The 27968-nt window shown below is 39.5% G+C and overlaps 1 protein-coding gene across 1 annotated transcript; it reads left to right on the top strand.

Annotated features, from left to right (window-relative positions):
* The first annotated feature begins 192 nt into the window (after positions 1 to 192).
* Positions 193 to 26552, top strand: LOC123755857 (mitotic spindle assembly checkpoint protein MAD1). The gene is given in 15 exon segments (XM_045738760.2): positions 193 to 519; positions 3479 to 3651; positions 4560 to 4727; positions 5244 to 5309; positions 7986 to 8126; positions 8432 to 8562; positions 9772 to 9895; positions 10238 to 10383; positions 11771 to 11915; positions 12027 to 12056; positions 12058 to 12219; positions 13344 to 13513; positions 20979 to 21157; positions 25048 to 25238; positions 26130 to 26552. Coding segments are annotated over 15 exon segments (2331 nt in total). The 5' UTR covers positions 193 to 299; the 3' UTR covers positions 26415 to 26552.
* The last annotated feature ends 1416 nt before the right edge of the window (positions 26553 to 27968 follow it).

Genomic DNA, 27968 nt, shown 5'->3' with positions numbered 1-27968 from the left:
TAATGTAGTTATATGTTGATATAAAAATCTTGCTACAATGTGTCCTTTCATCTTACCTGATATGTTAGATTAAGGACTTGCCCATAACGCTATGCGTGTTGGTGGCTGTATAAGAATGTAATAACTCTTGTATATGTAAAAATTAAATTGAAATAACAATGCGTGTACGAAACGTTCGTCAACAACTGTGAGTGGCGGGAGTATAAGCGACCTACTGGATAAACACCATTGCTGTCTTGTACAAGCTCACTCCCCACGTTTTTCACAATTTCACCGTTACTCTTCACCATTTAACCACCATGGATGCTTCTCCTGAACCAACATTCATCGCGAAGGCGATGAAGGACTTCAACCAGTTCCTGTACAGCGGCAACAGGTCTAGAGACTCGTGCATGAGTGGGTCCCGACGCCTCAACTTCTCCGAGGCCCACAGTGACTGTAGCAGCGTTATGGACAATGACTCCACCGATGGATTCCACAACTCTAAGAAAAGACACCTCGACTCTGTTGCTGGGTTTGGTAAGTCTAGGCTTGAGAAGATGCTTTAGTTACAACTTAAGGAAGAAATGTAAATGAAGTAATGTACCACATAAGAATGAAGGTGATTGCAGAAGACTTATTGGCCCATACGAGGCAGCTCCTATTTATATCTGTTCCTTCACATATATGTCTGACCGCAGCGGGTGTGCATATCACTCGGTTAAACAACACTGAGTCCGGCCGGTAACTAGTTGGTCACAGTACAGACAGCCTCACCCTTAGCAAGGCAGGACCTCATTAATTCTAACTAGACTTTCTTTCCCAGCAATGGGAAGCCATGTGGTACACAAGCATATCACACAAAGTACTCCAATTAAACAAATGTCATATAGCATTAGGTTGGGCTGTGTTAGATTTGCTAAAAATAGAAACTAGTTAAAATAAGGATGTCACTGATAATGGATTCAGTAGAGATAGAAAGAAGCTAAAGAAAACCTGTTGATTGGAATCAAATTATTTTTAGAAGTCTTATGAAGCAGCTTGGTAATAGGTTAAAAAAACAAGATTTAGAAAGAATATGAGGCCATTATATACTGTACCTCTAACCTTTTCCACTACCATCCATGGGATGGGTATGGGGTGTATAATAAATTAACAAAATCAGTCAAAATTAGAAGAAAATATTTAAAAAATGTATGAATCTAAAGTCAAATTCAGAGTAGACAACATAAAAACCAGTTTATGGGGTACCTGAACAAGCTATGCAAGATATGAATCTTAGTTTAAGGTTTGAAAAATCTAAATACAGTATGATAAAAAAAAAACTGAAATAGTGACCGAGTCATATAAAGTTGACATTATGGATGTTAAAAAAATTGGAAAATACTGTACTGCATGTCATTCAGGTAGCAAGCAGTTAGAGAAGTATTTTATTTTTCAACCAGAGACCTGACCACACATTTACATGCTAACCAGCATATATACATTTTAGTTTATTCTCCATGGACAAGGTTAGAGATCTGTTTAACATGCTATTTAGTGAGCAATGAACCACAGGTGATTGTAATGCTTTTAAAATGCTAATCTAACCTACATACATAAGAACGTAAGAATAAAGGTAACTGGAGAAGGCCTATTGGCCCATACGAGGCAACTCCTATTTATAACCACCCAATCCCACAATTAAATACATTAAATACACACATTTATATCTGTCCTACGTAAACAGTGTTTGAGGTGTCTTTACATGGTGTCATTAATGTGCGTTTACAAAGGTGAAATGCAATTCTGACCAGCTTCCACATATGCTGTATACACATATACATACATACGAACAAGCTTGAATGGTCCCCAAACCTATATGCAACTGAAAACTCCACACCCCAGAAGGATTCGAACCTAGACAGCCAGGAACACTATGCACCGTGGCGTACCTGGTACTTTGACCACTAGACCACACGACTGTACAAAACTCTTGGTAGTCGTGAGACTATCCAAGATCCGACAGTGCACGGTGGTCAACTTGGACATAGATATTTCATTGAATCGCCTCACTTGGTGAGGCCACGTGAGCAACACAAATGCAAACAAGCTTGAATGGTCCCCAAGCCAATATGCAACTGAAAACTCCACACCCCAGAAGGATTCGAACTCAGACAGCCAGGAGCCCTATGCACCTTGACGTACCTGGTACCTTAACCTCTAGACCACACGACTGTACAAAAATCTTGGTAGTCTTGAGACTACAGTATTTATCCAAGATCCGACAGCGCTCGGTATTCATATAGTATTTGCAGACGTCAGCATACCTCAGCCCAGGAGGGTGATAGTCAGTCACTATATATAATGTAATGTATATAATATAATGTTCATGGGAGTGCATGTTTTCTCTTTCACAAAGTTGACACATGGTGAATTCAATATTTGGGTTTTGAGAGAGCTGCCAGATACGTCTATATCCCAGGCATATTCTGGCCACTATAACATCACATTGCCGAATTCTTGCTCTATTAGTTCCAAATATGAATGTTTCCCCACGATATTTATCATAATGAAATTGTGTAATGAAATGAAATATTTCTCTTTGTCACTGCTATTGAAACACCCATATCAATTTCTACTACTGGTTTTCTACAGGTTGTTTTTGTAAGCATGTCAACAGTGTCATGCTTTGAGATGCCAACATGTGATGGTATCCAAATGAATTTAATTTCAAATCTGTTTTCATTAGCAGCTAAAACATTCATCACTGACTATTTTCTGGGTGTTATTACTATGTCATTCAATGCCAGGAGTGCACTCTACGAGTCACAGTACTGTATATAAGTCCACTGGCTTTGTCTTTTAAAAATTTGGTGGCAAGGTAATATGCCTGAGAGAAGTAGTAAGAGGTCAATAATTGTTACTCTAAAAGAGAAAATGAACTAAAAGCACTGAGGAATGCCTTCAAGTTAAGGAATGTGTGAATGTAAAATATATATAGTGTATATTTTATTCACATATACAGTATCCTGTTTTTAAGTAATGCTTAATGATTGGAGGCCTTGGAGTGGAGAGAAGTGATCATAAGAACATAAGAACAAAGGTAACCTGCAGAAGGCCTATTGGCCCATACGAGGCAGCAGCTATTCATAACCACCCGATCCCACTCAGTATACATGTCCAACCCAGTATCTGGGTTGTGGTATCTGATCAGTCAGATACCACAAACTATCTCTGTTCTCTCCTTAAAAAATTTATAAGAAAATACCAATGGGGAGTAGAAGAACTCCCCATTTCTACTCCCCATGAACTCCCCCATCCTCTACTCCCCATGTGGAGGATGGGGATTAGAACAACTCCCAGAACCTCATCAAGCAGATATCAAGCAGGTACCCTATTTGTAAATGTTTGCCTAAAATTAAATTTGAATAAACAAATAATAAACAGATTTTAGTATTCTTAGATGAAGGTTATTTTAATGTGTATATTACTCTTAAAACTCATTTCTCGTCCTCAGATATTACAAAGAAATTTAGAGAAAAAGACAGCGAAATCATTGGTGCTCAAGCCAAGATATCAAGGCTTGAGGGGCGCATACGTGACTTAGAGATGACGACGAAGAAAGCAAAACTCGAAAGAGACACAGAACTGGAAAGTTTGAGACGAAAGCAGCTTGGAGCTAAAGAGCTGGTAAGTTGAGACTACAGTACAGTACTTCATTTCCATTATAACTATATTTTGTTTGATATGATAATTGCTGTTAGTATCCAGATTTCTACAAAATGATTGGCAAAAATTCCCCCCTCCCAGTGTTACTGTATACAGTAATGCAGAACGGCTATGAATACATTATATTTTGCATGGTAGTTGTAGAGGATTTGTTTTGCACCTAACAGGTACCTAACACATTGACATCATAATCCTTGTAGCATCTGCTTTGTTTTCTTGCCTGACTGTGTCATAATCATACTAAAGCATAATGAATAAAAACTATACCTGTACAATATCTCTGGAAGCTACAGAATAACTGGTCAGAAACTTTTCACATGGACAGAGAATATATTTTAAATTGATAACCCATAATATGAAATGATTAGTTTTAGAAATTTGTAGTTTCAATGAACTTCAGATTATTGTTAGATAAATTGCCAGCAGCATTTCGTGAAGGACATTGGTGATTGATTGATTGAAGATTAAGCCACCCAAAAGGTGGCACGGGCATGAATAGCCTGTAAGTGGTGGCCCTTTTGAGCCATTATAAGTATCAATAGATGATACTGGAGATCTGTGGAGGTGCGACTGCACCCTGCGTGACAGGAGATGTCTCCCGTGTCTGATTATTGATTGATTGATGAAGATTAAGCCACCCAAAAGGTAGCACAGGGCATGAATAGCCTGTAAGTGGTGGCCCTTTTGAGCCATTACCAGTATCAATAGATGATACTGGAGATCTGTGGAGGTGCGACTGCACCCTGAGTGACGGGAGATGTCTCCCTGTGAGGACATTGCTGGTAGCTGTTCAGTTTCAATAATTTTTGTCTATCCTTCAGTATTATTGATTTTCAAATATGATTACACTTATTTCTGCCTATTTTCAGATTGACGACCTGCAACATAAAGTGAAGCAACTGCAGACTCGTGAGAGGGAAACTCAGGATTCTGCACATAAAACTAAAAAGGAATGCAATACAACTAGCCTGGAGTCTGAGGCCAAGATGATCAAGATGCAACAAGAATACCTGCAGCAGTGCAACAGATTGCATGTGGTGGGCAAACATTTGTTTATTTATGCATCCTGAAAAATATACAGTACTTGCCAGTCCTTGGAATTTCTGAATCAAATCTCTAGTTTATAATATTCTAGCACTAAAGTACCTATAGTAAAGTAAAGTAAAGAGACTGATAGAACTACATTTATCTATTCAATATTTTTTGCAACTCTTAGGCTACTTTGATTTGTTAAGCTAGGGAATACTAATAGGGTGCTTGTATCTAGAAGCATTATAGTATTAGTGAACACTACATGCTATCCTTCAGGTTTATCTTGCCCTCTGTGAGCCTCACTTGCATCATGTAGCACAGTTTTGGTCACTGTACAAGAGTAAGATCACTTGAAGGTATATAAAGGAGGATGAAGAAGTTAATTCTGGGAATTGGGAGCCTCTTCGATGAAGATACTAAGAAAACTAAATTTACACTCTTGAAAGGTATAGAAATGATTATATATATCGATTATAACGATATTATAAAATATACTTGATTTTTGTTTATATATTTAACAGGAAATCAGAAGCCTTCATGATAAAGTGTTGAATTTGGAAAAAGAAGTTGATGAAAAAACCTCACAGGTGAGCACAGTAGTTAAAGGTTCCATAAAGTGAGACACTTAAAAAGTACATGTAGCACATAACTTTAGCTGCCCAGGTCAGCATGTGGAATAAATGGAAAAAAACACCTTTGCTTTATTTTAAATGTTTTCCCGAAGCCACATCAACATTGAAGCTATATTCAATAATCTCCTACATACTGATGAGCTCTAGTAGTTTATTTTCAGAGAATGTTTATGAGAAAACAGTTAAAAGTAGATTTTATTAAAAATTATTTTTGGCCCATAAGGGCTTGTACCAAAGAATTTGCAGGCAAAACATCATCAGTAATAAGGTTCACAAGCAAAATTTAATCTATAATAATTATTATTAATCTATAATAAGACTTACCAGGGGAGAGTTGCCCCTTCTGGCCCCTTGGTGGCCGGCCCAGCCTTGGTTTCAGGCGCCGCTTGCTCGGTGTCTCAACCCGAGGGTTTTCCCACAGCTCCACCTCTTTCCGCAGATCGGGCTGGTACGTCACGTGGCTGGTTCGATCTTCTCCTCGAGTCTTCGCGTATGGGTTTTTTGACTCGAGTTTATCATCATCTCTATGGCGATCAGGTGGCCTCCTTGTTGGTGTCCCACCTGAGGGCTTCTTCTCGGCGGCAGTATGAAGTTTCCTGGCAGTCCTTCTGTTTCATTTTGCGTCTTCGTCGTGTTAGTTCCTTGTCTGTTAGGGTGGTCTTGTCCTTTCTCTTGGTTTTTTCAGGACCGTCATCTTATGCCTAACACTGTCGCCTCGTATTGTGCGGAGCTGGCGGAGCCGCTTCAGCTTGCCTTCGGTATCGATGCTACGTCTGCGCCGTTTCGCAAGCTGTCTCGTGCTTTGTTTCACCTCTGGCCTGCTCATGCGCCGCCTGAGCCGTCCTGGTCTTTGGACCGAGTGCTCACTTTCCTTTCGTCTCCTTGTTTCGTTGTGGCCCCTTTGGTCCGGGATTTTTTTCCAAGGCTCTTTTTCTTGTTGGCATTGGCCTCTGGGGGTCGGGTAGGGGAGCTTCATGCTCTCCTCCGGCGCAGAGGTTTCTGCTCTTTTGGTCGTGGAGCTTATGTTCGCTTGCAGCCGTCTCCTTCTTTTCTGGCGAAGAATGAGACTGCTGCGTTTCGGAGGGGTCCGTGGGTGGTTGATGCTTGGTTGGTCAGGCCAGGGGTGTATCATGTTTTGTCCGGTTGCGGCGCTTCGCCGTTATTTGCGCGCCACGGCTTCTGTGTCCGGGGACGCACTTTGGGTTGATCCGGTTTCCCTTCTTCCCTGTTCGCGGGTTCGGGTCTCCCAGGTCGTCCGCAGGGTTATTAAGTCCAGCCAGCTTGTGGTCTATCCCTGTGCCCATGACGTCCGTAAGTTCGCGGCTCTTGCTGCCGTCTTTGGGAATATGTCTTGGTCTGATATTCAGGCGTGGGAATTTTGGCGGTCGAACAGGGTCCTGGCTGCTCGTTACTTTGTGAATGTCCCTGGGCCCCATCGGGCCTGTGTTACTTTGGGTCGGCGGTTGCAGCCAGTTGTCTCAGCTTCGAGTTGAAAAGTGAGCGACGACCGCTTCCCGGGTAAGTCCTTCTTCTTCCGTCTGTGGGTAGTTAGCTCTGGGGAGCCGATGGGGCTCCCCCAGAAAACCAGCGTTGAATGTAATGAAACGCCATTTTCTGGGTGAGTCCCGGAGGCTCCCCGGCATCCCTCCCTCCCTCCCTCCGCTCGGCGTTTTTTTCGTGTTTTTGACATCCAGCCTCAAGAACTGAGGTGTGGGTAGCTGGTGTGGAGGGTCTGGGGCTCCCCCTTCCCCCTCCCGGGGAGGGGGGAAGCTGCGCAGACAGCGGTGCGACGACGTGTGACGTCACACTAGTTTGCTTGTTTTCTGTTGGGGAGTTCTATCCACTAGTTCAGCTTTTGGTAGCAATTTTAACCAGAATAGGGGTTTGTTTTGAGGCGCTTACCTTTCTGGGTGTCTGTTCCGGTCGATGGCAGACAGAATGCTTCCAACCACACGGGGGTTTCTATAGGCCATTGCTTCCCTTGCCTCTCTGAGGGGGCCCGGTTCTGGCCGTGGTCCCCGGTAGGCCTAAGAACTCCATACACATGACTGATACCAAAGTCTGACATTAGCATATCAGCCTGGGAAAGCTCCGGGGAGCCTCCGGGACTCACCCAGAAAATGGCGTTTCATTACATTCAACGCTGGTTATATTAAGAACATAAATTATTGATTTAGTTATGTTAGTTTAGGTTAGGTTAAGATAGCTTAGGTTAGGTTAGGTTGGGTTTGGTCATATATCTCCATTAGTTGTAACTCAAATTTAAAAAAATTAAGTCATACATAATGAAATGGATAGCTTTATCATTTCATACGAATTTTTGTTTGAAAAATATTGAAATTCAGGAAAACTTGGCTTATTAGGCAAATCGGGCCTTGCATAGTTGGCCACAAACTGCGTTCTGGCTACTAGGTACAACATATATATATATATATACATACATACATATACACAGTTATTTATATGCAGTCTTGTTTTCCCCCCTAAAAACAAGTTGATAATCCATTTCAATAAAAGTATGATGAAACAGTATCTGGCAAATATGATATACTAAACTAAAATTTGTTTGTAAAGAATATTTGGTGCAATTTCCTTAATTTTAAATTACATTTTTTATTTTTTTACTCAAAGGCGGAGTTAGCAAAGTCTCTAGCTGAAGAACTGGAGGAAAAGCTTACTGCTTCCCAGAACAAGTTGAGAGAGTTGACATCCAGTCAGCTACAGTTTGAAACTCTGAAGCTAGAGCTTGATCAAGCAAAGGCAAAAATTAAGGTGAGAAACCATTGCTCTATCCTAAGAATGCTGATTATCATTGTCTATTAAAAATAATATACTGTACATTATTTCAAGCGAAATGATTTTAATCTTTTTCTGTGAAGAATGTAATTGTGAGATAAATTGTAGGTTTAATGTTTTCTTGATTCTCAAAATCTTCTAACTGCTGAAATTACCTGAGAAAATATTGAAGATTTACAATATGATTGGAACCACATCCCTGAACTCCTCAAGTACACACACAGTCTAGCTTATAATTATTTTATTCAGTGGTTACTGTGTTAAATTTGTACTATTTACAGGAAGTTAAAGTACAACAAGAAGAGCTAGAGATGTTAAAGAAAAAATCTGACGTTTTTGAGGCGACGGTGAGAAAGATGGCAATCCTGCAGAAAGAATCGGCCAAGTTAAAAGATGACAATAAGTTTTTAAGGTTTGTATGATTGTACTGAAAGTACTAGACCTAATTAAACTTATGAAGAAGTGTGTTGTTTTGTCTATTTTTCTGCTTGAATTTAGGGAATTCAAAGAAGATAATCGTGTTCTGACAAACTGCTGGCTTCCTGTCTCTTTCATGGCGACTGGAAAGAGATGGCAGTATTTGGGTAAATTCAATAATACTGTAATAGGCATTGTGAAAACATGTTTTAGCTAAACTGTGGCAGTGTGAGAGGCAAGTCTGCAGGTGGCAGTGAAGAGTAGAGATGTTATTGGCACAATTAAAGAACATTGTACAAACATCAGAGGTTCCCAGCTGTGCAGTATCCTCCCAGCAAACCTATGAAATAATGCCTGAACATAAGTGATGTATTAAAAAACAACAGACAAGTTCCTGCAAGAAGTGCCAGACCAACTGGGCTGTAGTGGATGTGTAGTCCTGTAGGCCTACATATCCACTAACAATCAAGTTACAGTACAGCACTAACAATCAAGTAACAATCTGTTGGACCTAGTTGTCACTATCAAGCCTGGCCTCAGGCCAGGTATACACCCAGTAAGGTTTCATTTTATGTACAAGATAAAGAACAAGATTTGTAAGTACAGTGTAGGTAGGTGTGTGGATGAGTGAAAAATATGATCAGTGCACAAGGTTTTCTTGTATTTACTTGATTTAAATTTTGGGGTGTTTAATCCTTAAAATGCACATACCATCATCAGATGTTATACCCATGGTGTGAACACCATCCTGAGATGTTTTAGTACTTTGCAATGTTTGAAACTCCTACAGGTACATGGTGTGTCTAATAGATATTTGAGGCCTCCAGTAAACGTCTACTATCTTGAAATGTGACATTATATTTGGAACATTGATCCTATACTTAGGGCTTGATTTTTAACAGTATAGAAAAGCAAAAATCTTGTTTTGGAGACCATTTTTTCTATGTGACACAGATGTGTATCATGTAACGTTTGCACAATCAAGGAGTTAATCTTGTTTGAATGACCTCTCTAATTTTGAATGAATACTTCTGTCATATTGGGTAGAAACTAGCTTATATTGCTTGACAAATCTTAATTGTATTGCAAGTACTGTATCTTGAATTTGGTAGACACTACCTTAGTCTGAGTAGAATATCTCATATTATTTTTACTATTAATATTTTAATATATTTTTAATAATTTTGTATATTGGTCATTACAGAGACACTGCAAGGAACACTGAACTCATAGACGAAACACTCACTAGTGCTCAACAGCAGATAAAGCTCTTGGAGAAACGCTGTAAAGAAAATGCCCATCTCCAGGCTGAAAATGACTTGTTGAAGGTAGTTACCCAGTTACCTAAGTGATGCCAGGGACAGAATGGCATTAAAAAAGTACAAGGAATTCACAAGAACGTAATACTGTATATCTATGAGAAAATAGTAATGCCATACGATGGGATCCAACCCCTATTCTAGAACACACAGTGTGTGTTCCCAAGAAGTTCAGGGATGGGGGTTCAATTCCATTATTTTCTTTCAATATTTTCTGAACATTATACATGATTATAAATAATTACCAGTTTGATAATTAATTGTTTGTTTTGGTATCTAATTTATTTTATCCTTATTATATTCTGAATGTCACTGAAGAAAGAATAGAAATGTTTTTATTACAAATTTCAGGAAACTGTGCAACAGTATGAATCAGTGGCTCAAGAGGAGTTCAGGTTGGAACACAAAGCTACGCCTCAAGAACTACAGAATCACATTATCAGGCTCAAGCGAGGAGATGAAACCCTTACTAAAGGTATAACACAGCTGCGGGCCAGGTAAGTTGTGCTCAATTCATATTTCTAACTAAAGAATGAGGATGTTTCCATCGTTTATCAGTCTGAAAATTTGAACCTGTTAGTTTCTTCATTTCTTTCTATGTAATAAACATCTCTTTCCTCCCTCCACCCGTGGTTCCATCTCCTCTGTGACCTCCAGCTATGTATGCTACTGTGTTCTTGCATCTTAGGTCAGCTGAAATGGTGTTTGAGGGTTCTTATCTGAAAAGTGAGCTGTACTCGACAACAAAATTTAATTAATTAATGAATAGAATTAAACGATAATCCTCCTCCAGTTTCCCTTAGTATCCTCTCCTGAAATCAGGTTTTTCAACAGCTTCATTTTCCTCATTCTCTTCTAGATTGCATACTTTACTTCCAAAAAAACATGGTCACTTTTGCCTCCTTGGGCAAAAGTGACCATGTCACACAAAAAAATTATCAAAAGTCCTGTTTCCAAATTGAGTAGCCTTCTGGGAATATGATTTCATTTAAGATATCATCTTTGGGTTTCATCTCTGTTAGTGCAGCCATGTCTGATGTGTTCAGCTGTATTATATTATTTAGCTCCAGTATTTTTTCTCACTAAATTGATGTTAGTATATACAGTATATGATATAGTACTAAACCTTCTGGTACTCGGCTAGTGATATTTTTCCAACCTGATATGTTGCCTCTGTTTGCCACCTTCATTTTTCTGTTGGAAAATCCTTCACACAGTCATTGCTTAGGATAAGATCTCTTCTCTGGAGTATTATGAACCTGCTTTGACCTCTAATGTTCTTAACTAACAGGGCCAAAGTGTCACAATGTGCACCAAGAAGCTGGACTTCTGCTAGGTTGTTAGAGGTGATGGGTGCACTGTTTGTGGTAGCTGGCTGCTACCCACTGCTGCATTTTCCAACCTCAATACATTTGTTATATTATGTGAGGTTTAATGCATCTGTTTAATTATGCATTACATACATGTTTAATGGGTGGTGATGAAAGGGTTACAGAGGCACATAATGGGTTCAGGAACTGCATCTCGGCATTCATTGAGTTAATGATGAAGTAGATACTATATGAATGGTTTATATACGTAGGTGGTATAAACTTAGTGCTTGACCTCACATTCTCAGGTCTAAAGTAAGGTTGCAATGCAGGTAGATAATATGTGCCATTTGACTGCAGGAATATTACTAAAAATCAATATGGCGATAATATACACTAATCTTGTTCAGATAGAGCAGATCCATATCTTGCTATAGACATACAGTACTATTTTGATATGTTGCCAATAGCCAAGTGTAAGTACTGTATACTTGTAAAATAAATACAGCTAAAAGTAGAGTTTCTACACCTAAATTCCAAATAATTATTTGCTAAGCTGTTTGTGATCCCACAGTCAGAAATCACTAGAGAGCAGTCGGGCATCAGAAGAGGCTGAGATTAAGGAGCTTAAGTCCAACTTACAGAAGCAGCTGTTCAATACCCAGCAGAATGCTCAGCTCATCAAGAGACTTCAGAGGAAACTCATTTTGGTTACCAAGGTAGTCTGTCAATATGTTCTTACCTTATTGTTTAATTCATATTTCTTATTAAACAAAAAAACATCTGTCTCCCATATATTGTAAACTTTGGCTATTCTTTTTTTACAAAAGGAACGTGATAGTTTGAAGAGCATCCTCTCAGTCCTATGAATCGGAGGTAACAATCAACCATTCAGTTGTTAGCCAAGAAAAAATAACAAAGCTAGAAGATCACTTGGAATTATACAAACGGGAGCTTCAACGCCTTGAAAGTGAACTGGATACATCAAGCAAACTTAAAATAGATGAAACCATAATACGACAGGTAAATTAAAATGCAAATTCTGTTCAAGTTTTACTAAATTGTTAAGAGTAATCAGAGTTGCAGTAAAACCTCACTTTTAACAATATTTCATATTAATGAAATCTCACATTAACCCTCCAACCATGTGCCAAAATTCTGTACCTTGCCCCCTCATTTTCATAAGAGGGGGGCAAGATACAGAATTTTGATTTTCATCTGATTTTGTGGGTCCAACTATTGAGCTTTAGTTGAGTTTTAGTTCTTTGGTCCTGCCTGTTGACCTTCAGTCATGTGGGCAGGAATGGGCTATTGGGCCATGTGAGGCCAAGTAGCATTTGGAAGGGCTTTAATTTTGATACAATAAATCCTCCTAGTTATTTTGAGGTTAGATGAGAGTGCTGCAGTTTCTGCCCAGCACCATAATGACCCAACAGATACATTTGAAGAGATCCCTACTGCGCAGGTGCAGAGTGTTCTAGCTCTTGCGGGTCTTCCTTGTGGGACCACAATGATGGCCTTGCTTTTTGCAGAATTCCTTGTTATCGTATCCCTTCCAAGTGCTGTATAGTTATACTGTCTTAATACTTTCTTATAATTAATAGTTCCTCTTGGGACCAGTAGCATCTGAACTTTGAGAGCAACCAGGTTTCTTGCTAAGAAAGATACTTTTGAAAACTGTTGTAATATAAATTTATTAAAAAATCATAATCTTTCATTTGGGTAACATTTATACCACACTAAAGTTTCATCAGCATCCCAGAAGATAGATAAACATGCATAATTTCTATACATACTATATTAACTGCATGTATATGCACTAAAAGTCATTACCTGAGTTTACCCGAGATTACCTGAGAGCCACTAACACTAGTGGCCTTGATGACCTTTTCCAGCTGTACCTTAAAAGTAAAAAATACATGTTAATTCTTAAATACACAAATGTAATGAATATCAGTTTAACATATTCTCACATTATCTTAACATAATTTTATGATGAACTGCAGACTAAATTATTTGTTCAAACGAGGTTTTGCTGCATTCAAAAAAATAACTTGACAGATATGCTATTCATGTATTTATTTAGAAAGAAAATATAAAAATGAATGTTTAAATTAATTTAAATGTCTGTAATTGCTGTTTCTTAGACAAGAGAAGACGAATCAGAGAAGATTTCATCTTTAGAAAAGAAGGTAGTGGAACTAAAGAATGAGATTGCTAAATTGACACAAGACAAGGAAATCTTGGAAGTGAGGCTTGAGCACCGTGCACTCAAGGGCGACTATGATCCAACGAAGACCAAGGTTCTGCATTTTGAGTAAGTTGAGCTTTGGGTGTACATAGTTGAGTGGCAAAATAATGGGAAGATTTGTGGATAGACCATCACCATCCTTGGAAAGGAAAGTAAGGAAATACTGCACTTAATAATAATAATAACTCGCATATACTGTGCATAGATAATATACAGTATTGGTGATTACATGGATGATAATGATATTATTTGTTGATGAAGCTAAAAACTAGAGGGCTGGGAAAGGTGCACTTAAATAAGTAAGGACTGTTGAGAGTGAAGAGTTTAGAAGATCTTGTGTTGTGGGCACTTATGAGGGTAGCATTATTTTAGGTTTAGATCAGTGATGATTAGATTCAAATTGCATGCTTTTGATCTCAATCTCTTAGTTTTTATGTTTGCTTTGAAATTAACATTCTATATTTTTAGTGGTTGTGGCAGACAAAAGTGGTGACTATTGGATGAGGAACCCCAGTGGTCCAGATTTCAAATCTCAAGGGAGAGCAACACTATTAAAATAAGGTTGTGGGGTGCAAGTAGTAGTAGTCTGGCTGAACAGGCAGTCACTACGTCCTCAGCTCACAACCAATAGACCTGGGTTCACCTACCTGTAATATACGTGTCCCTGAGTTAGGCAACTGTTGTGGGTTGCATCCTGGAAAAGGTCAGTAGTTGACCAAGGGGGGACTTCAAAATGCCTAAATACAAGCTTCCTGTCCCTCACAATGGAAATTAAACTATATAATATGAGAACAAAACTATATACTCAATATATATAATTAACAAAAATGTTGACCAAACCACACACTAGAAAGTGAAGGGACAACGATGTTTCGGTCCGTCCTGGACCATTCTCAAGTTGATTGCAATGAGGGAAGGAGGCTAGGCAATAAATAGGCAAGAGAGAGAGGTGAGGAGAAGAAAAACTTAAGAGGAAGAAAATGCAAGGCAAAAGGTATGAAAGGTAAGGTGTAATAAAGGAGATAGTAATAGGAATAAGAACATATGAACAAATGTAACTGCAGAAGGCCTATTGGCCCATACGAGGCAGCTCCTATTTATACTCGCCCAATAAGAAGGGGATAGTAATAGGAATAAGAAGGGGATAGTAAAGGAATAAGCAACAGCCTTTCTCACATCCAGATCCAACAGGTGTCTCTTGATCTCATCTCTCATAATTTTGAACCCTTCTAAGGCTGCCTGGTTTACTGCCCTCCTCTGCCTCTAGTACTCACCTAATTGTGCTTGCGGGGGGTTGAGCTCTGGCTCTTTGATCCTGCCTCTCAACTGTCAATCAACAGGTGTACAGGTTCCTGAGCCTATTGGGCTCTATCATATCTACACTTGAAACTGTGTATGGAGTCAGCCTCCACCACATCACTTCCTAATGCATTCCATTTGTTTCAACTGCATTTCCAATGCATTTCCACTCTGACACTAAAAATGAGAATCTTGAATGTGGTGATCATGTCCCCCCTAACTCTTCTGTCTTCCAGCGAAGTGAGGTTTAATTCCCGTAGCCTCTCCTCGTAGCTCCCCTGGAAACAAAACCTGAAATTGTCTCTATTTTCCGCCTGTTACAACTTGTAATAAAGTTGTTACATCTTGGCTTAACGTGTTTATGACGTATTAGAACGTTGTTACAACTTGCTATATTGGTTGTTATAACTGCTTAGGAGGTGTTAAAACTTGTTCGAACGTTTTATCAACGTCGTAGTTTCAGTGTGTGTTTGGCGGGTCATACCTCTCAGCTCGGGTACTAATCTGGTGGCAAACCTTTGAACCTTTTCCAGTTTGGTCTTATCCTTGACTAGATATGGACTCCATGCTAGGGCTGCATACTCCAAGATTGGCCTGACATATGCGGTATACAAAGTTCTGAATGGTTCTTTACAGAAGTTTCTGAATGCCGTTCTTATGTTGGCCAGCCTGGCATATGCCGCTGCTGTTATCCTCTTAATATGGGCTGCAGGGGACAGGTCTGGTGTGATGTCAACCCCCAAGTCTTTTTCTCTCTCTGACTCCTAAAGAATTTCATCTCCCAGATGATACCTAGTATCTGGCCTCCTGCTCCCTACGCCTATCTTCATTACATTACATTTGCTTGGATTAAACTCTAACAACCATTTGTTTGACCATTCCTTAAGCTTGTCTAGGTCTTCTTGAAGCCTCAAGCAGTCCTCCTCTGTCTTAATCCTTCTCATAATTTTGGCATCGTCAGCAAACATTGAGAGAAATGAATCTATACCCTCCGGGAGATCATTTACATATATCAGAAACAAAGATAGGACCGAGTACAGAGCCCTGTGGGACTCCACTGGTGACTTCACGCCAATCTGAGGTCTCACCCCTCACCGTAACTCTCTGCTTCCTATTGCTTAGGTACTCCCTAATCCACTGGAGCACCTTGCCAGCTACACCTGGTTGATACCTGGTTGATGGGGTTCTGGGAGTTCTTCTACTCCCCAAGCCCGGCCCGAGGCCAGGCTTGACTTGTGAGAGTTTGGTCCACTAGGCTGTTGCTCGGAGTGGCCCGCAGGCCCACATACCCACCACAGCCCGGTTGGTCCGGCACTCCTTGGAGGAATAAATCTAGTTTCCTCTTTAAGATGTCCACGGTTGTTCCGGCAATATTTCTTATGCTTGCTGGGAGGGTGTTGAACAACCGCGGACCTCTGATGTTTATACAGTGTTCTCTGATTGTGCCTATGGCACCTCTGCTCTTCACTGGTTCTATTCTGCATTTTCTTCCATATCGTTCACTCCAGTACATTTTATTTTACTGTGTAGATTTGGTACTTGGCCCTCCAGTATCTTCCAGGTGTATATTATTTGATATCTTTCGTCTTCTTTCTAGTGAGTACATTTGGAGGGCTTTGAGACGATCCCAATAACTTAGGTGCTTTATTGCGTCTATGCGTGCCGTATATGTTCTCTGTATTCCCTGTATTTCAGCAATCTCTCCTGCTCTGAAGGGGGAAGTGAGTACTGAGCAGTACTCAAGATGGGACAACACAAGTGACTTGAAGAGTACAACCATTGTGATGGGATCCCTGGATTTGAAAGTTCTCGTAATCCATCCTATCATTTTTCTGGCTGTCGCAATATTTGCTTGGTTATGCTCCTTAAACGTTAGGTCGTCAGACATTATTATTCCCAAATCCTTTACATGCTGTTTTCCTACTATGGGTACATTTGATTGTGTTTTGTACTCGGTATTATGTTTAAGGTCCTCATTTTTACCGTACCTGAGTACTGTACCTGGAATTTATCACTGTTAAACATCATGTTATTTTCTGATGCCCAGTCGAAAACTTTATTAATATCAGCTTGAAGTTTTTCAATGTCTTCAGCCGAGATAATTTTCATACTGATTTTTGTATCATCTGCAAAGGATGATACGAAGCTGTGACTTGTATGAGACCTGCCTGTCTCTCCAGCTTATGTACCAGCCTCTTATGCGGTACTGTGTCAAAGGCTTTCTGACAATCCAAGAAGATGCAGTCCGCCCAGCCTTCTCTTTCTTGCTTAATCTTTGTCACCTGGTCGTAGAATTCTATTAAGCCAGTCAGGCAAGATTTACCCTCCCTGAATCCATGTTGGCGATTTGTCATGAAGTCCCTTCTCTCCAGATGTGTTACTAGTGTTTTTCTCACGATCTTCTCCATCACCTTGCATGGTATACAAGTCAAGGACACTGGCCTGTAGTTCAGTGCCTCTTGCCTGTCGCCCTTTTTGTATATTGGGACTACATTCGCCGTCTTTCATACTTCTGGTAGGTCTCCCGTCTCCGGTGATCTACTATACACTATGGAGAGTGGCAAGCAAAGTGCCTCTGCACACTCTTTCACCCATGGCGAGATCCCGTCTAGACCAACAGCCTTTCTAACATCCAGATCCAGCAGGTGTCTCTTGACCTCCTCACTCATAATTTTGAACCCTTCCAAGGTCGCCTGGTTTACTTCCCTTTCTCCTAGCATAGTGACCTCGCCTTGTTCTATTGTGAAGACCTCCTGGAACCTCTTGTTGAGTTCTTCACACACCTCTTTGTCATTCTCTGTATACCTGTCTTCGCCTGTTCTAAGTTTCATTAGCTGTTCTTTCACTGTTGTTTTCCTCCTGATGTGACTATGGAGCAGCTTTGGTTCAGTCTTGGCTTTGTTTGCTATATCATTTTCATAATTTTTCTGTGCTTCTCTTCTCACCCTAACATACTCATTACTGGTTCTCTGGTATCTCTGCTTTTTGGTGTTCTGTTATTCCGGAAGTTCCTCCATGCCCTTTAGTTCAGTCCCTTTGCTTCCATACATGCCCTATTATACCTTGGATTCTTCTGTTGCTTCTCGGATTTTTCCCTTTGGGACAGAATGAACCTGTTTACTGCCTCCTGACACTTTTGGGTGACATAGTCCATCATATCTTGTACAGATTTATCTCCGAGGTCTGTGTCCTAAGGTATTTCCCTCAGGAAACGTCTCATCTCCTCATAGTTCCCCTTTCGGTATGCCAGCCTTTTGTTTCCTAGTTCTTTTTTGGGGGAGATAATTCCTAGCTCTACCAGGTACTCAAAGTTTAATACACTGTGGTCACTCATTCCCAAAGGTGGTTCCATCTTAACTTCCCTTATATCCCACTCATTTAGAGTAAATATCAGATCGAGCATGGCTGGTTCATCTCCTCTCATTCTTGTTGGTTCCTTGATGTGCTGGCTTAGAAAGTGTTTTGTTGCCACGTCCAGCAGCTTAGCTCTCCATGTTTCTGGGCCTCCATGCGGATCTCTGTACTCCCAGTCTATTTTCACGTGGTTGAAGTCTCCCATGATTAGCAGTCCAGATCCATTCCTGCTGGCAACAGAAGCTGCTCTCTCTATTATGTTAATGGTGGCCATGTTGTTTCTATCATATTCCTGTTTGGGTCTTCTGTCATTTGGTGGTGGATTATATATGACTACAACTATAATTTTTTGTCCTCCAGTTGTTATGGTACCTGCTATGTAGTCACTGAAACCCTCACAGCCCTGAATAACCATCTCCTCAAAGTCCCAGCCCTTTCTTACCAGCAGAGCTACACCACCACTGCCTTTTCCTTCTCTCTCTTTCCTCATAACATAATAATCCTGTGGGAACACTGCATTTATGGTTTTCGTTAGTTTTGTTTCTGTGAGTGCTATTATGTCTGGGTTTTCCTCTAGTACCCATTCTCCAAGCTCATTTGCTTTATTTGAAATTCCATCTATGTTAGCTTACATTGCCCTGAGGCTCACTTTCTTCTGTCCCTTCTCAAATCGCTTCCTTGGTGAGTGTTCTGCTGGTGGGGGAAGCTGTTCCATGGGTGTGGGGATTTGTGAGGTGGATAACAGGGTCTCGGAGGATACTGGGGTGAGGGGCGGGGGATCAAGTGAGGGGGAGGGGTGACAGGGAGGGTATGAGATGAAGGGGGAGGGAGGACCAGAAGGAAAAGGGGGGAGGGAAGACATGGCGGGATGAGGGGAGGGGTAGCAGGGTGGGAATGGGGTGTGGGGGAAGGGAGATTTGGCTGAGCTTTTGAGTGGGGGCAGCGGGGTTCTCTATGCAGAGGAGGGTGGTGTGGTTGCCCTCCCCTCTGGTGTTACTGGGTATCTGGTTGTGGGTTCCCTCCTCACCTCTGGGGATGTTGTGTTGGGAGCTGTGAGTTCCTGGTTTTCCCCTCTCGCCCTGTGCCTCTTCCTTGCTTCTGCTGCCATGGCTCTCTCCTCCCTTGTCATGTCCCTCTTGAGGAATACTTTTTTGAATTCTCCCACATGTTACAGATGGCTTTTCTTTGTGAGGATCATCTCCTTTGTGTTCTCGTTTGCAAACACTATCTTTAACACACGGTCTCGGTCTTTGTTGTACCCGCCTAGCCTGAAAACCTTCTGGTGTTTTTGTCCCTGTGAGGCCTGGTCACCAGGGTGGAGAGGCTCACTTTGGGATATTCACAAGTTTTTGACTCCTGTTTGGGCCCTTGGATGAGGGCTTTGTTTAGTGTAATTACGTAAGTGTAGTTACAGGATGAGAAGTACCTTGTGGTGTCCCATCTTCCCACTACTCTGTCGTGTAACGCTTTGAAACTACTGACGGTTTTGGCCTGCACCACCTCACTTGACCTGTTCCAACCATCTACCACCATGTTTGCAAAAAAAAAAAAAACTTTAATATATTTTTGGCACCTTTGTTTCCTTAGCTTGAATCTGTGTCCTCTTGTTCTTGAAGTTGCTGGTTTCAGGAATTCCTCTTTGTCAATTTGGTTGATTCCTGTTTGTATTTTTAGGGGTTCTACAAACCCCAGTGTGCACTGGGGTTCACACGTTTGTTTTTACAGCATGCCACGGTCTTAGTTTGTTGCGGGAGTTCTGTCCACTCGTTTGACTTTAAGTAGTCCTGGTAATTTCCCTGTGGGTCTCTGGCATGCAAGCTCAAAAGGTACTCATATTATTGATGATCCTGCTACTAGATGATGATTATTCTCTTTACCTTCCCCATGCTGTTTGCTGGGTTGGTGACACGTACAATCCTGAGTCCTGCGAGGTTTATTCTCTCTGGGTTTCTGCTTTGACTGATTTGGCTTTGAGATTGAAAAAATTTCATACAGTTGTTGTTTTATGGGCATGGTTTACTTATATTAGATGTTCATGACATTGCGATAGATTGGATACCCCAGAGTTGTTCCCTATGGTGTTTAGGGACCCAGAATTGGAAGGGTTGGTAACCTTCACCAGAATTAAGTCTGCACCTGCAGGGGAATTCTTTTCCCCTGCAGGCATGGTTCACCCAGCTTCTGGTCTTTTCCCCTCCTCCATTTTTGAAGCACCTGAAGTTTTCGGAGTTTGGTCAGGGTTTAGCTCAGGGTGTAGCTTGGCCTTCTCGGGGAAGGAAATAGGGGAGAGCTCTGATCTCTGGTAGGTCAAGCAGAATTCCTGTGACTGATGTGACCTATTAGAATGCAACCCGTCCTCACAGTAGGCTGTTTAAAGCAGCGTCCTCCCCAGACGCATTCATCAATTTTAACATACAGGTACAGTACTGTTTATTCAAAGTGATTTGTTCTCATATATAAATTAATATTACTATACATAAAAATTATATGTATAGTTAGGCATTGGTTAGGTGTTTAGGTTCTGTTGGTGATTATTTGTATTTGAAGTACTGTACGTGGATGAAGCATTTATAGAATTGTGGTTCGAACAGAGGACGTGAGCAAAGCACTTGTTTTGGAAGTGTTTGAATGTCATCAGCTGTGAGTCATGTATAAACCGCTTTTCATTCATAAACCGGCGGGTTTGGCAGTTGGATTAACGAGCTTGGATCTTTGTATGCAAGGACGGGCTGTAGAATGGAGCAATCTCAGCGAGATGGCTTCAGGGAGCCACTGGGGCTCTTGAGGTGTTTCATTACATTCAATATTTTACATTGTTATAATTAAGAGATGAAATATAACAAATTCAGCAGGTCTAATTAATTAATATTTTGCTTAGGAACAATCCTTTGGCAAAGGCAGTTAATAATCGTGAGACAGAAATTCAACGTATACAGAAAGAAAATGAAGCTTTACAGGAGCGCGTTCGACTTTTAGAAGGCGGCGAGGCACTTAACATCACAGAGAAGGTTGGGATAAAGTTGAGCGATGAAGCTCACTCTAGCAGAAAAGTCAATGGTAAGTTACTTAAGAATATACTGTACAGGTTAATTATTCCATTCAAGTGAATTTGATATTTGTTTTATAGATAATGAAATATTCAAATTGTTAAGTGTTGTAATGATTATGTATTTACAGATAAAAAAAGTTTCTTCTTGCCATTTAACCTTGAACTGCTCTTCTCTGCTACTTATTACTACCCTGCTTCATAGACTGTTCTCTGTTACTGGTTACATCTCTCTATTTTGGACTTGTTAACATCATTTTAAGCCTGATAAATATGCAATGATGATACTCTTGGGCTAATTGTGCTTCTCTTAGCTAGGTAGAATAACAGTTACTGTACTGTAATTAATCTGACTAATTATTTCATAGTTTGAGCACCTTCATTATCAGTTAACACATTGGGAATTACACTTAACACTTTGCCTGGCCCGGTGCGCGAGGCCCAGCCCACCCTAAGGTCAGCCTGGCGTTTCCTGTGAGCGCTCACCCGCCCTAAAATGTGTACACTCTTTTCAGTTTCGTCACCTCAATTTTCGTGTTACGTCGTTGATTTTGGTATCATTGTTTGCAATACAGTAGAATTCTCTAAAGGGATATATACATATAAGGTCAAAAAAGCCTGGCATACCACCCGCAGCACCCGAAAATCGACCTAGCAGTTATCCATGAGCGCACAATTGTACTAAAATGTGTTTACTCTTCAGTTTTCTCACCTCAATTTTGGTGCTACGTTGTTGATTTTGGTATCAAATTGTTCGCAAAAGAAACCTCGAAAGGGATATACAGTATGCATATAAGGGCAAAAAGCCTGGTGCGCTACCCACAACAAATCAGAAAATTTGCCAAACGTTACCTGTGAGCGAGCACCCATCCACACACCCACACTAAAATGTGTATACTCTCTTCAGTTTTATCACCTCAATTTTTGGGTTACGTCATTCATTTTGGTATCAAATTGTTTGCAATAGAATGCTCTAAAGGGATATATGCATATAAGGGCAAATGGGAGAACAACATTACCAATACCATAAGAATAAAGTACATTGTCATGTGGAAAACCGGCTTTTCGTCATTATTTATACTCGTTATTTGTTCCGACATTATTTGTTACACTATTTGTTTTTGTCTGGCTTCCTTCACATATGTGTTTGTACCACAATATCATATGTATAAAAAATGAATAAACATGTCTGTACTTACCACCCAATGATGTCTGTAGAGTATGAGTCAAGCATTAGGTAGAACCACTCCACTTGCTCCAAGAAAATGTTTCCTGAAGTTTCTCAACCCATGTTTTATAGGTGAAGTAGATGGTGGGTAAGCATTACTGCTTATCCACCCAGTATGTCCTCTTGCGATGGTACAAGCCAGAGCATGGTACAGCACACGGTGACACACCACACCACTTGCACTTATACCTGCTGCTGCTGTCCTTCCTTTTACCAGACTTGTAGCAGCCACGACACTTCAGACCTTTCTCGATGCGAATTAGGGAATAATTCAAGTTTCTGTTCAGACATTCGGGTTTATCCGCAATACGAGGTCTAGCCGTAGCACCACTTGGAGTTGTCTGTACCTCGTCTTCTGAGTCAGATGATTCTTCATTTAGAGGTGAAGAAGGAAAGAGTGGCCGCCTCACACCTGATGGTCCGGGGGATGCAACGTTGTCGCCAGTAGATCTGTTCTAACCATCATGTACATTACCAGCATGTGTGATGTTGTCATTTTGGAGTCAATTCCTATACTCGAAGTTCAACAGTGATCAAATTATTTCTTCGTGGAACTGGAGCAATGAGAGTTTCAGGAAATGGACAGAGAAAGATCTAGGTGGTGATATCACACCAAATCTGTCTCCTGAAGCCCACATAAAAAGAATAACATCTGCGGCATATGCGAGGCTGGCTTACATCAGAACAGCCTTCAGGAATCTGTGTAAGGAATCATTCAGAACCTTGTACACCGCATATATAAGACCAATCTTGGAGTATGCGGTTCCAGCATGGAGCCCATACCTTATCAAGCACAAGATGAAGCTGGAAAAAGTTCAGAGATATAGTCTGAATATATTGAATTTCTGAGACTAGGCTAGTCCCAGAACTAAGAGGCTTGAGTTACGAGGAAAGGCTGCCTGAAATGCACCTCATGACACTGGAAAACAGAAGAGTGAGGGGAGACATGATCACTACCCACAAAATTCTCAGAGGAACTGACAAGGTAGATAAGGATAAATTGTTTAATACAGGAGGAGGTATGCAAACAAGAGGACACAGGTGGAAACAGAGTACCCAGATAAGCCACAGGGACGTTAGAAAGAACTTTTTCAGTGTCAGAGTAATTAACAGGTGGAATGCATTAGGAAGTGATGTGGTGGAGGCTGACTCCATACACAGTTTCAAATGTAGACATGATAGAGACAAGTAGGCTCATGAATCAATCTGTCAATAAACATCAGTTGATTGACAGTTGAGAGATGGGACCAAAGAGCCAGAGCTCAACCCCTGCAAGCACAACTTGGTGAATACTTAATTACCACACCTTGGCTTCAGGTTACTGCCACATCCCAAACCATTTGGTGACATGCCATCTCATTTCTTATATCATCATCCTCAGCTTGGCCTATAAGGTAGTCATCATGGTAACTTGGCTTCTGACTGAACTGTACAAGTGGAAAAGTAATGAACATTTTGTATAAATCATAATTTATTATTTATATGCATTATAAATTGTCATCCACACTTCTGTGAAAATAAACATTCCATTTACCTGGATTCTAGGAGACTGGAACTATGGACCCCAGTAGTCTTATTGTCAGCACTGTGGAGAAATGCCCGACAGACCACTGGAACATTATCTAACACAGTGCAGAGTTACAAACCCCATAAGATTTCAACTTAGATTCAACAGAGCAGAAGTTGTTAAACACATGGGGCAAAATCTTACTGAAGCGACCATACGAGTCATAAATGCTCACACTCTGCCTAAGTAAAACAGAAACAAGCAACACTTAGTGGGGCCAGCCAGAGGCTTAGGACCCATGCAAAAATTTCCCTGGAAAAAAAAAAAATATATATATATATATTTATATATATATATATATATATATATATATATATATATATATATATATATATATATATATATATATATATATATATATATATATATATATATATATATGTCGTACCTAGTAGCCAGAACGCACTTCTCAGCCTACTATGCAAGGCCCGATTTGCCTAATAAGCCAAGTTTTCCTGAATTAATATATTTTCTCTAATTTTTTTCTTATGAAATGATAAAGCTAGCCATTTCATTATGTATGAGGTCAATTTTTTTTTATTGGAGTTAAAATTAACATAGATATATGACCGAACCTAACTAACCCAACCTAACCTATCACTATAGGTTAGGTTAGGTTAGGTAGCCAAAAAAGTTAGGTTAGGTTAAGTAGGTTAGGTAGTCGAAAAAACATTAATTCATGAAAACTTGACTTATTAGGCAAATCAGGCCTTGCATAGTAGGCTGAGAAGTGCGTTCTGGCTAATAGGTACGACATATATATATATATATATATATATATATATATATATATATATATATATATATATATATATATATATATATATATATATAATAAATAAATAAATAAAGCACACAGAAACTGTATTGGAGGGGATCTAAACATTCCCTCTAATGCGTTATGCGTGGTTTCCTCCGAGGCTATGGGTCCCCCTTCCATATATTTTAGAAACAAAAAAATATATATATATATATATATATATTTATTTATTTATTTATTTTGAATACTATTTTATCACAAGCTGTTTTCAAGTACTCTTTTACATAGTGTCTACTTATACTTTTTTGTTTAAATGATCTTATTGTTTGAATAATTATTTTTTCAGAATTAAAGGAAAAAATCAAATCAACGGAAATACGGAACAAGCGCCTGTTGGAAGTATTCAAGCGCAAATCATTGGAGATGCGTGAGGTTGTGTATCGATTAACTGGCTATAGAGTAGATGTGTCAGGGGATAACCATTATAAACTGATCAATATGTATGCAGAATCTGCCGACGACTTCTTTATGTTTGAGGTATGTTACACCACATTTGTTCACAGGATGTGGCACTGGGGACAGTGAAGAGAATAATACATTATACTTGCCTGGTTATCTTTGTAGCTTTCATCCACATTCAATGTCCCAACTACAGTAATTGGATAAATGGTTACCCTTGAAAGATAAGAGCGCCATATAAATACCATATGTGCTAGCATATAGGACACACCTTCACTAGAGATGCACCTGTTTAAGGATATTTTATAGAACAAAATAATTTGAGTGTCTCCTCATACATTTATAGAAAGTAGTTTCAAAGTGTGACTAACTTATTACCATGTTTTTCACTTAAGCTACGATATTGAGCTTAAATTTCTGTTATAGGAATGCATTGTACATGCTAGCAAATATGATTCTGGGGCTCACCCAGAAAATGGTGTTTCATTACATTCAGCGCTGTTTTTTTTGTAGTCGGTATTTAACTTGTACATTGTTAACATGACAGCCCATTTTGATGGTCTGGGTTAAACTAAAAAGCTATTATATAGGTATTACAATATATCTTTTTGGTGTAATTTTTGTGGGTCTGGCTTTCCAAGATTTTACAGAAATGCCATTTAACCCCCCCCCCCCCCCCCCACCCTTGAAAAAAAAATCATCACAAATGCCTCTTGAAGGCTTCTCTGGCAGAAATGAATCAGTGTGATCCTGTTTCTCAGAATGCTTCTAGTCATGTTATAATTTATATATAGAAACTAATACTGTACCTGCAGTGAATCATTATCATTACCCCATTTCCTATCATAGTGTGGTCAGGGACAAAATTATAATGATCATTATTAATATTTTGATAAATACATCACATTGTTTATTATTTATGAATTATGGGGAAGTTTTTTATTAGAAAAGTATCACTTGATTTTTCAGCAAACTGCAAACAAAGAACTGCAGCTGTTGGAAACTGACTTCTCAAGCACGCTTGACGACCTCATTGATGCCTATCTTCGCCACGAGAACTCCTACCCAGCATTCTTGTCAGCGGTTACTCTTGACCTGTTCAACAGACAGACAGTTGAACAGCCTCCTTCATCCAGTGAAGTGGAGGAAGAAGAGGAGGAGGAAGACATGGAACCAGAGTCAGAAGAGCCTAAAATGTCACAGCCAGATGATGACGATGAGTATGATGACAATGATTTGGTGGTCTTGGATTAATAACAAGTTTGATGACAATGAATTGGTTATCTTGAAATAGAGCACCAAGTGTACATATGTATATAGAAGCGAACAGATTGGAATTTCGGTATTTTTTATAAAAACATTAGAGAAATGCTAAAAATAATGTGGATTTTATATAAAAAAATAGAAAATATGTTCACCGGTTAGTTTTATGAATTTTTATGATACTTTACATTAAAGTAACATGTAACAGTCTAGGTTAACTTATTGCTTTAAACATAAAAATGGCATCATGTAAATAAAATTTTATTCATAATTTGGCCTCATCTTTTATCAGTATACAGGAACTCTGAATAAAGCAAATAGAATATTGAGATTCATATCTAGAGGTGTTAGCAATAAGACGCCTAATGTTAATCTTCAGCCTTATTTTTGCCTACGTTACGTCCCATTTAGATTATGCAGCTCAGTTTGGAACAATAGCATATAGTTCTATACTATAGAATGACAAATTCAGTTGACTCTATATAGAGGACAATGTACAAGTTAATCCTAGGCATTAGAAACCTTCCTTATGAAGACATGAAAAAGAGCTACATTCTCTTGAAAGACAAGGCATAAGGGGTGATATGATTGAAGGGTATAACAAAGGGTACATTAGAAAGGCAGTAAAATTATTATCCAATTTCTATCCATTGTTTTGTTAAATGTTGATTCAGTAAAGACCTGGGGTAAATACTGGTTTAGAAATAGGGTTGTTGCTTTGTGGAACCAATTACCCGGTGCTATGATTGATGTGGGATCCATCCCCTCCCTCGAGTGTTTTCAAGATTAAACGTGTTTAACATACGTGAGAGTTTGGGTGGATATAAAAAGGGTCTGCCTCAGTTTCCTTTATTCTTATGTTCAGTTGTATTCATATAGGACTTTCTCTTATACGGAAAATGTAAATACAGTCCCATTTCTAATACTTACTTACTGTTATTTCTGAATTTGTCTCTGCATAATTATTTGTATACAGTATTACTTTTTATTTTACAGATCAAAAATGTAATGAAATACAAAATTAATAGCTTTGTACTTCTTAGTAAATCTCATAATGTACTATATATGTTTCCAGTTTTTATGTAGTAACTTTGAGGCCTGGTAAAGGACCAGGACATTGAGCCCCAAAATCACCACAAGGTAACCAGCCTATTAAAATATGACTGTTGTGGACTAATTTAGCTTTGCTTAGCATTTTCAGGGACTTTACTATTTGACAGGTATGCAAATCTGACCTATTCTGTGATAATGATTGGTAGCTCCAAGAAAGTTAACTTAAAAATGCATATTACATACTGTACTACTGTATTTTATTTGGTTCTCAGACAACTTTATTAGTATATTACAAATAATTCAAATTTTTAGTACAGCATTTTATTTTTTTTTTACTAAAATATAACATATCTTAACTTTATATATAAAGTGAGAATAGAATATAATTTGTCTTACTGTAATACTCTCCAAGCTATGAATTGTGTAATGTTGATATGAACATCTGAGATGTTAAGTCTCATTCCTGGATTTATCAACAAAATGAGCAATAGT

The sequence above is a fragment of the Procambarus clarkii genome, chromosome 43 (genome assembly GCF_040958095.1).
Source record: "Procambarus clarkii isolate CNS0578487 chromosome 43, FALCON_Pclarkii_2.0, whole genome shotgun sequence".
NCBI classification, from domain to species: Eukaryota; Metazoa; Arthropoda; class Malacostraca; order Decapoda; family Cambaridae; genus Procambarus; species Procambarus clarkii.
This window is presented reverse-complemented; position numbering and strand designations above follow the sequence as displayed.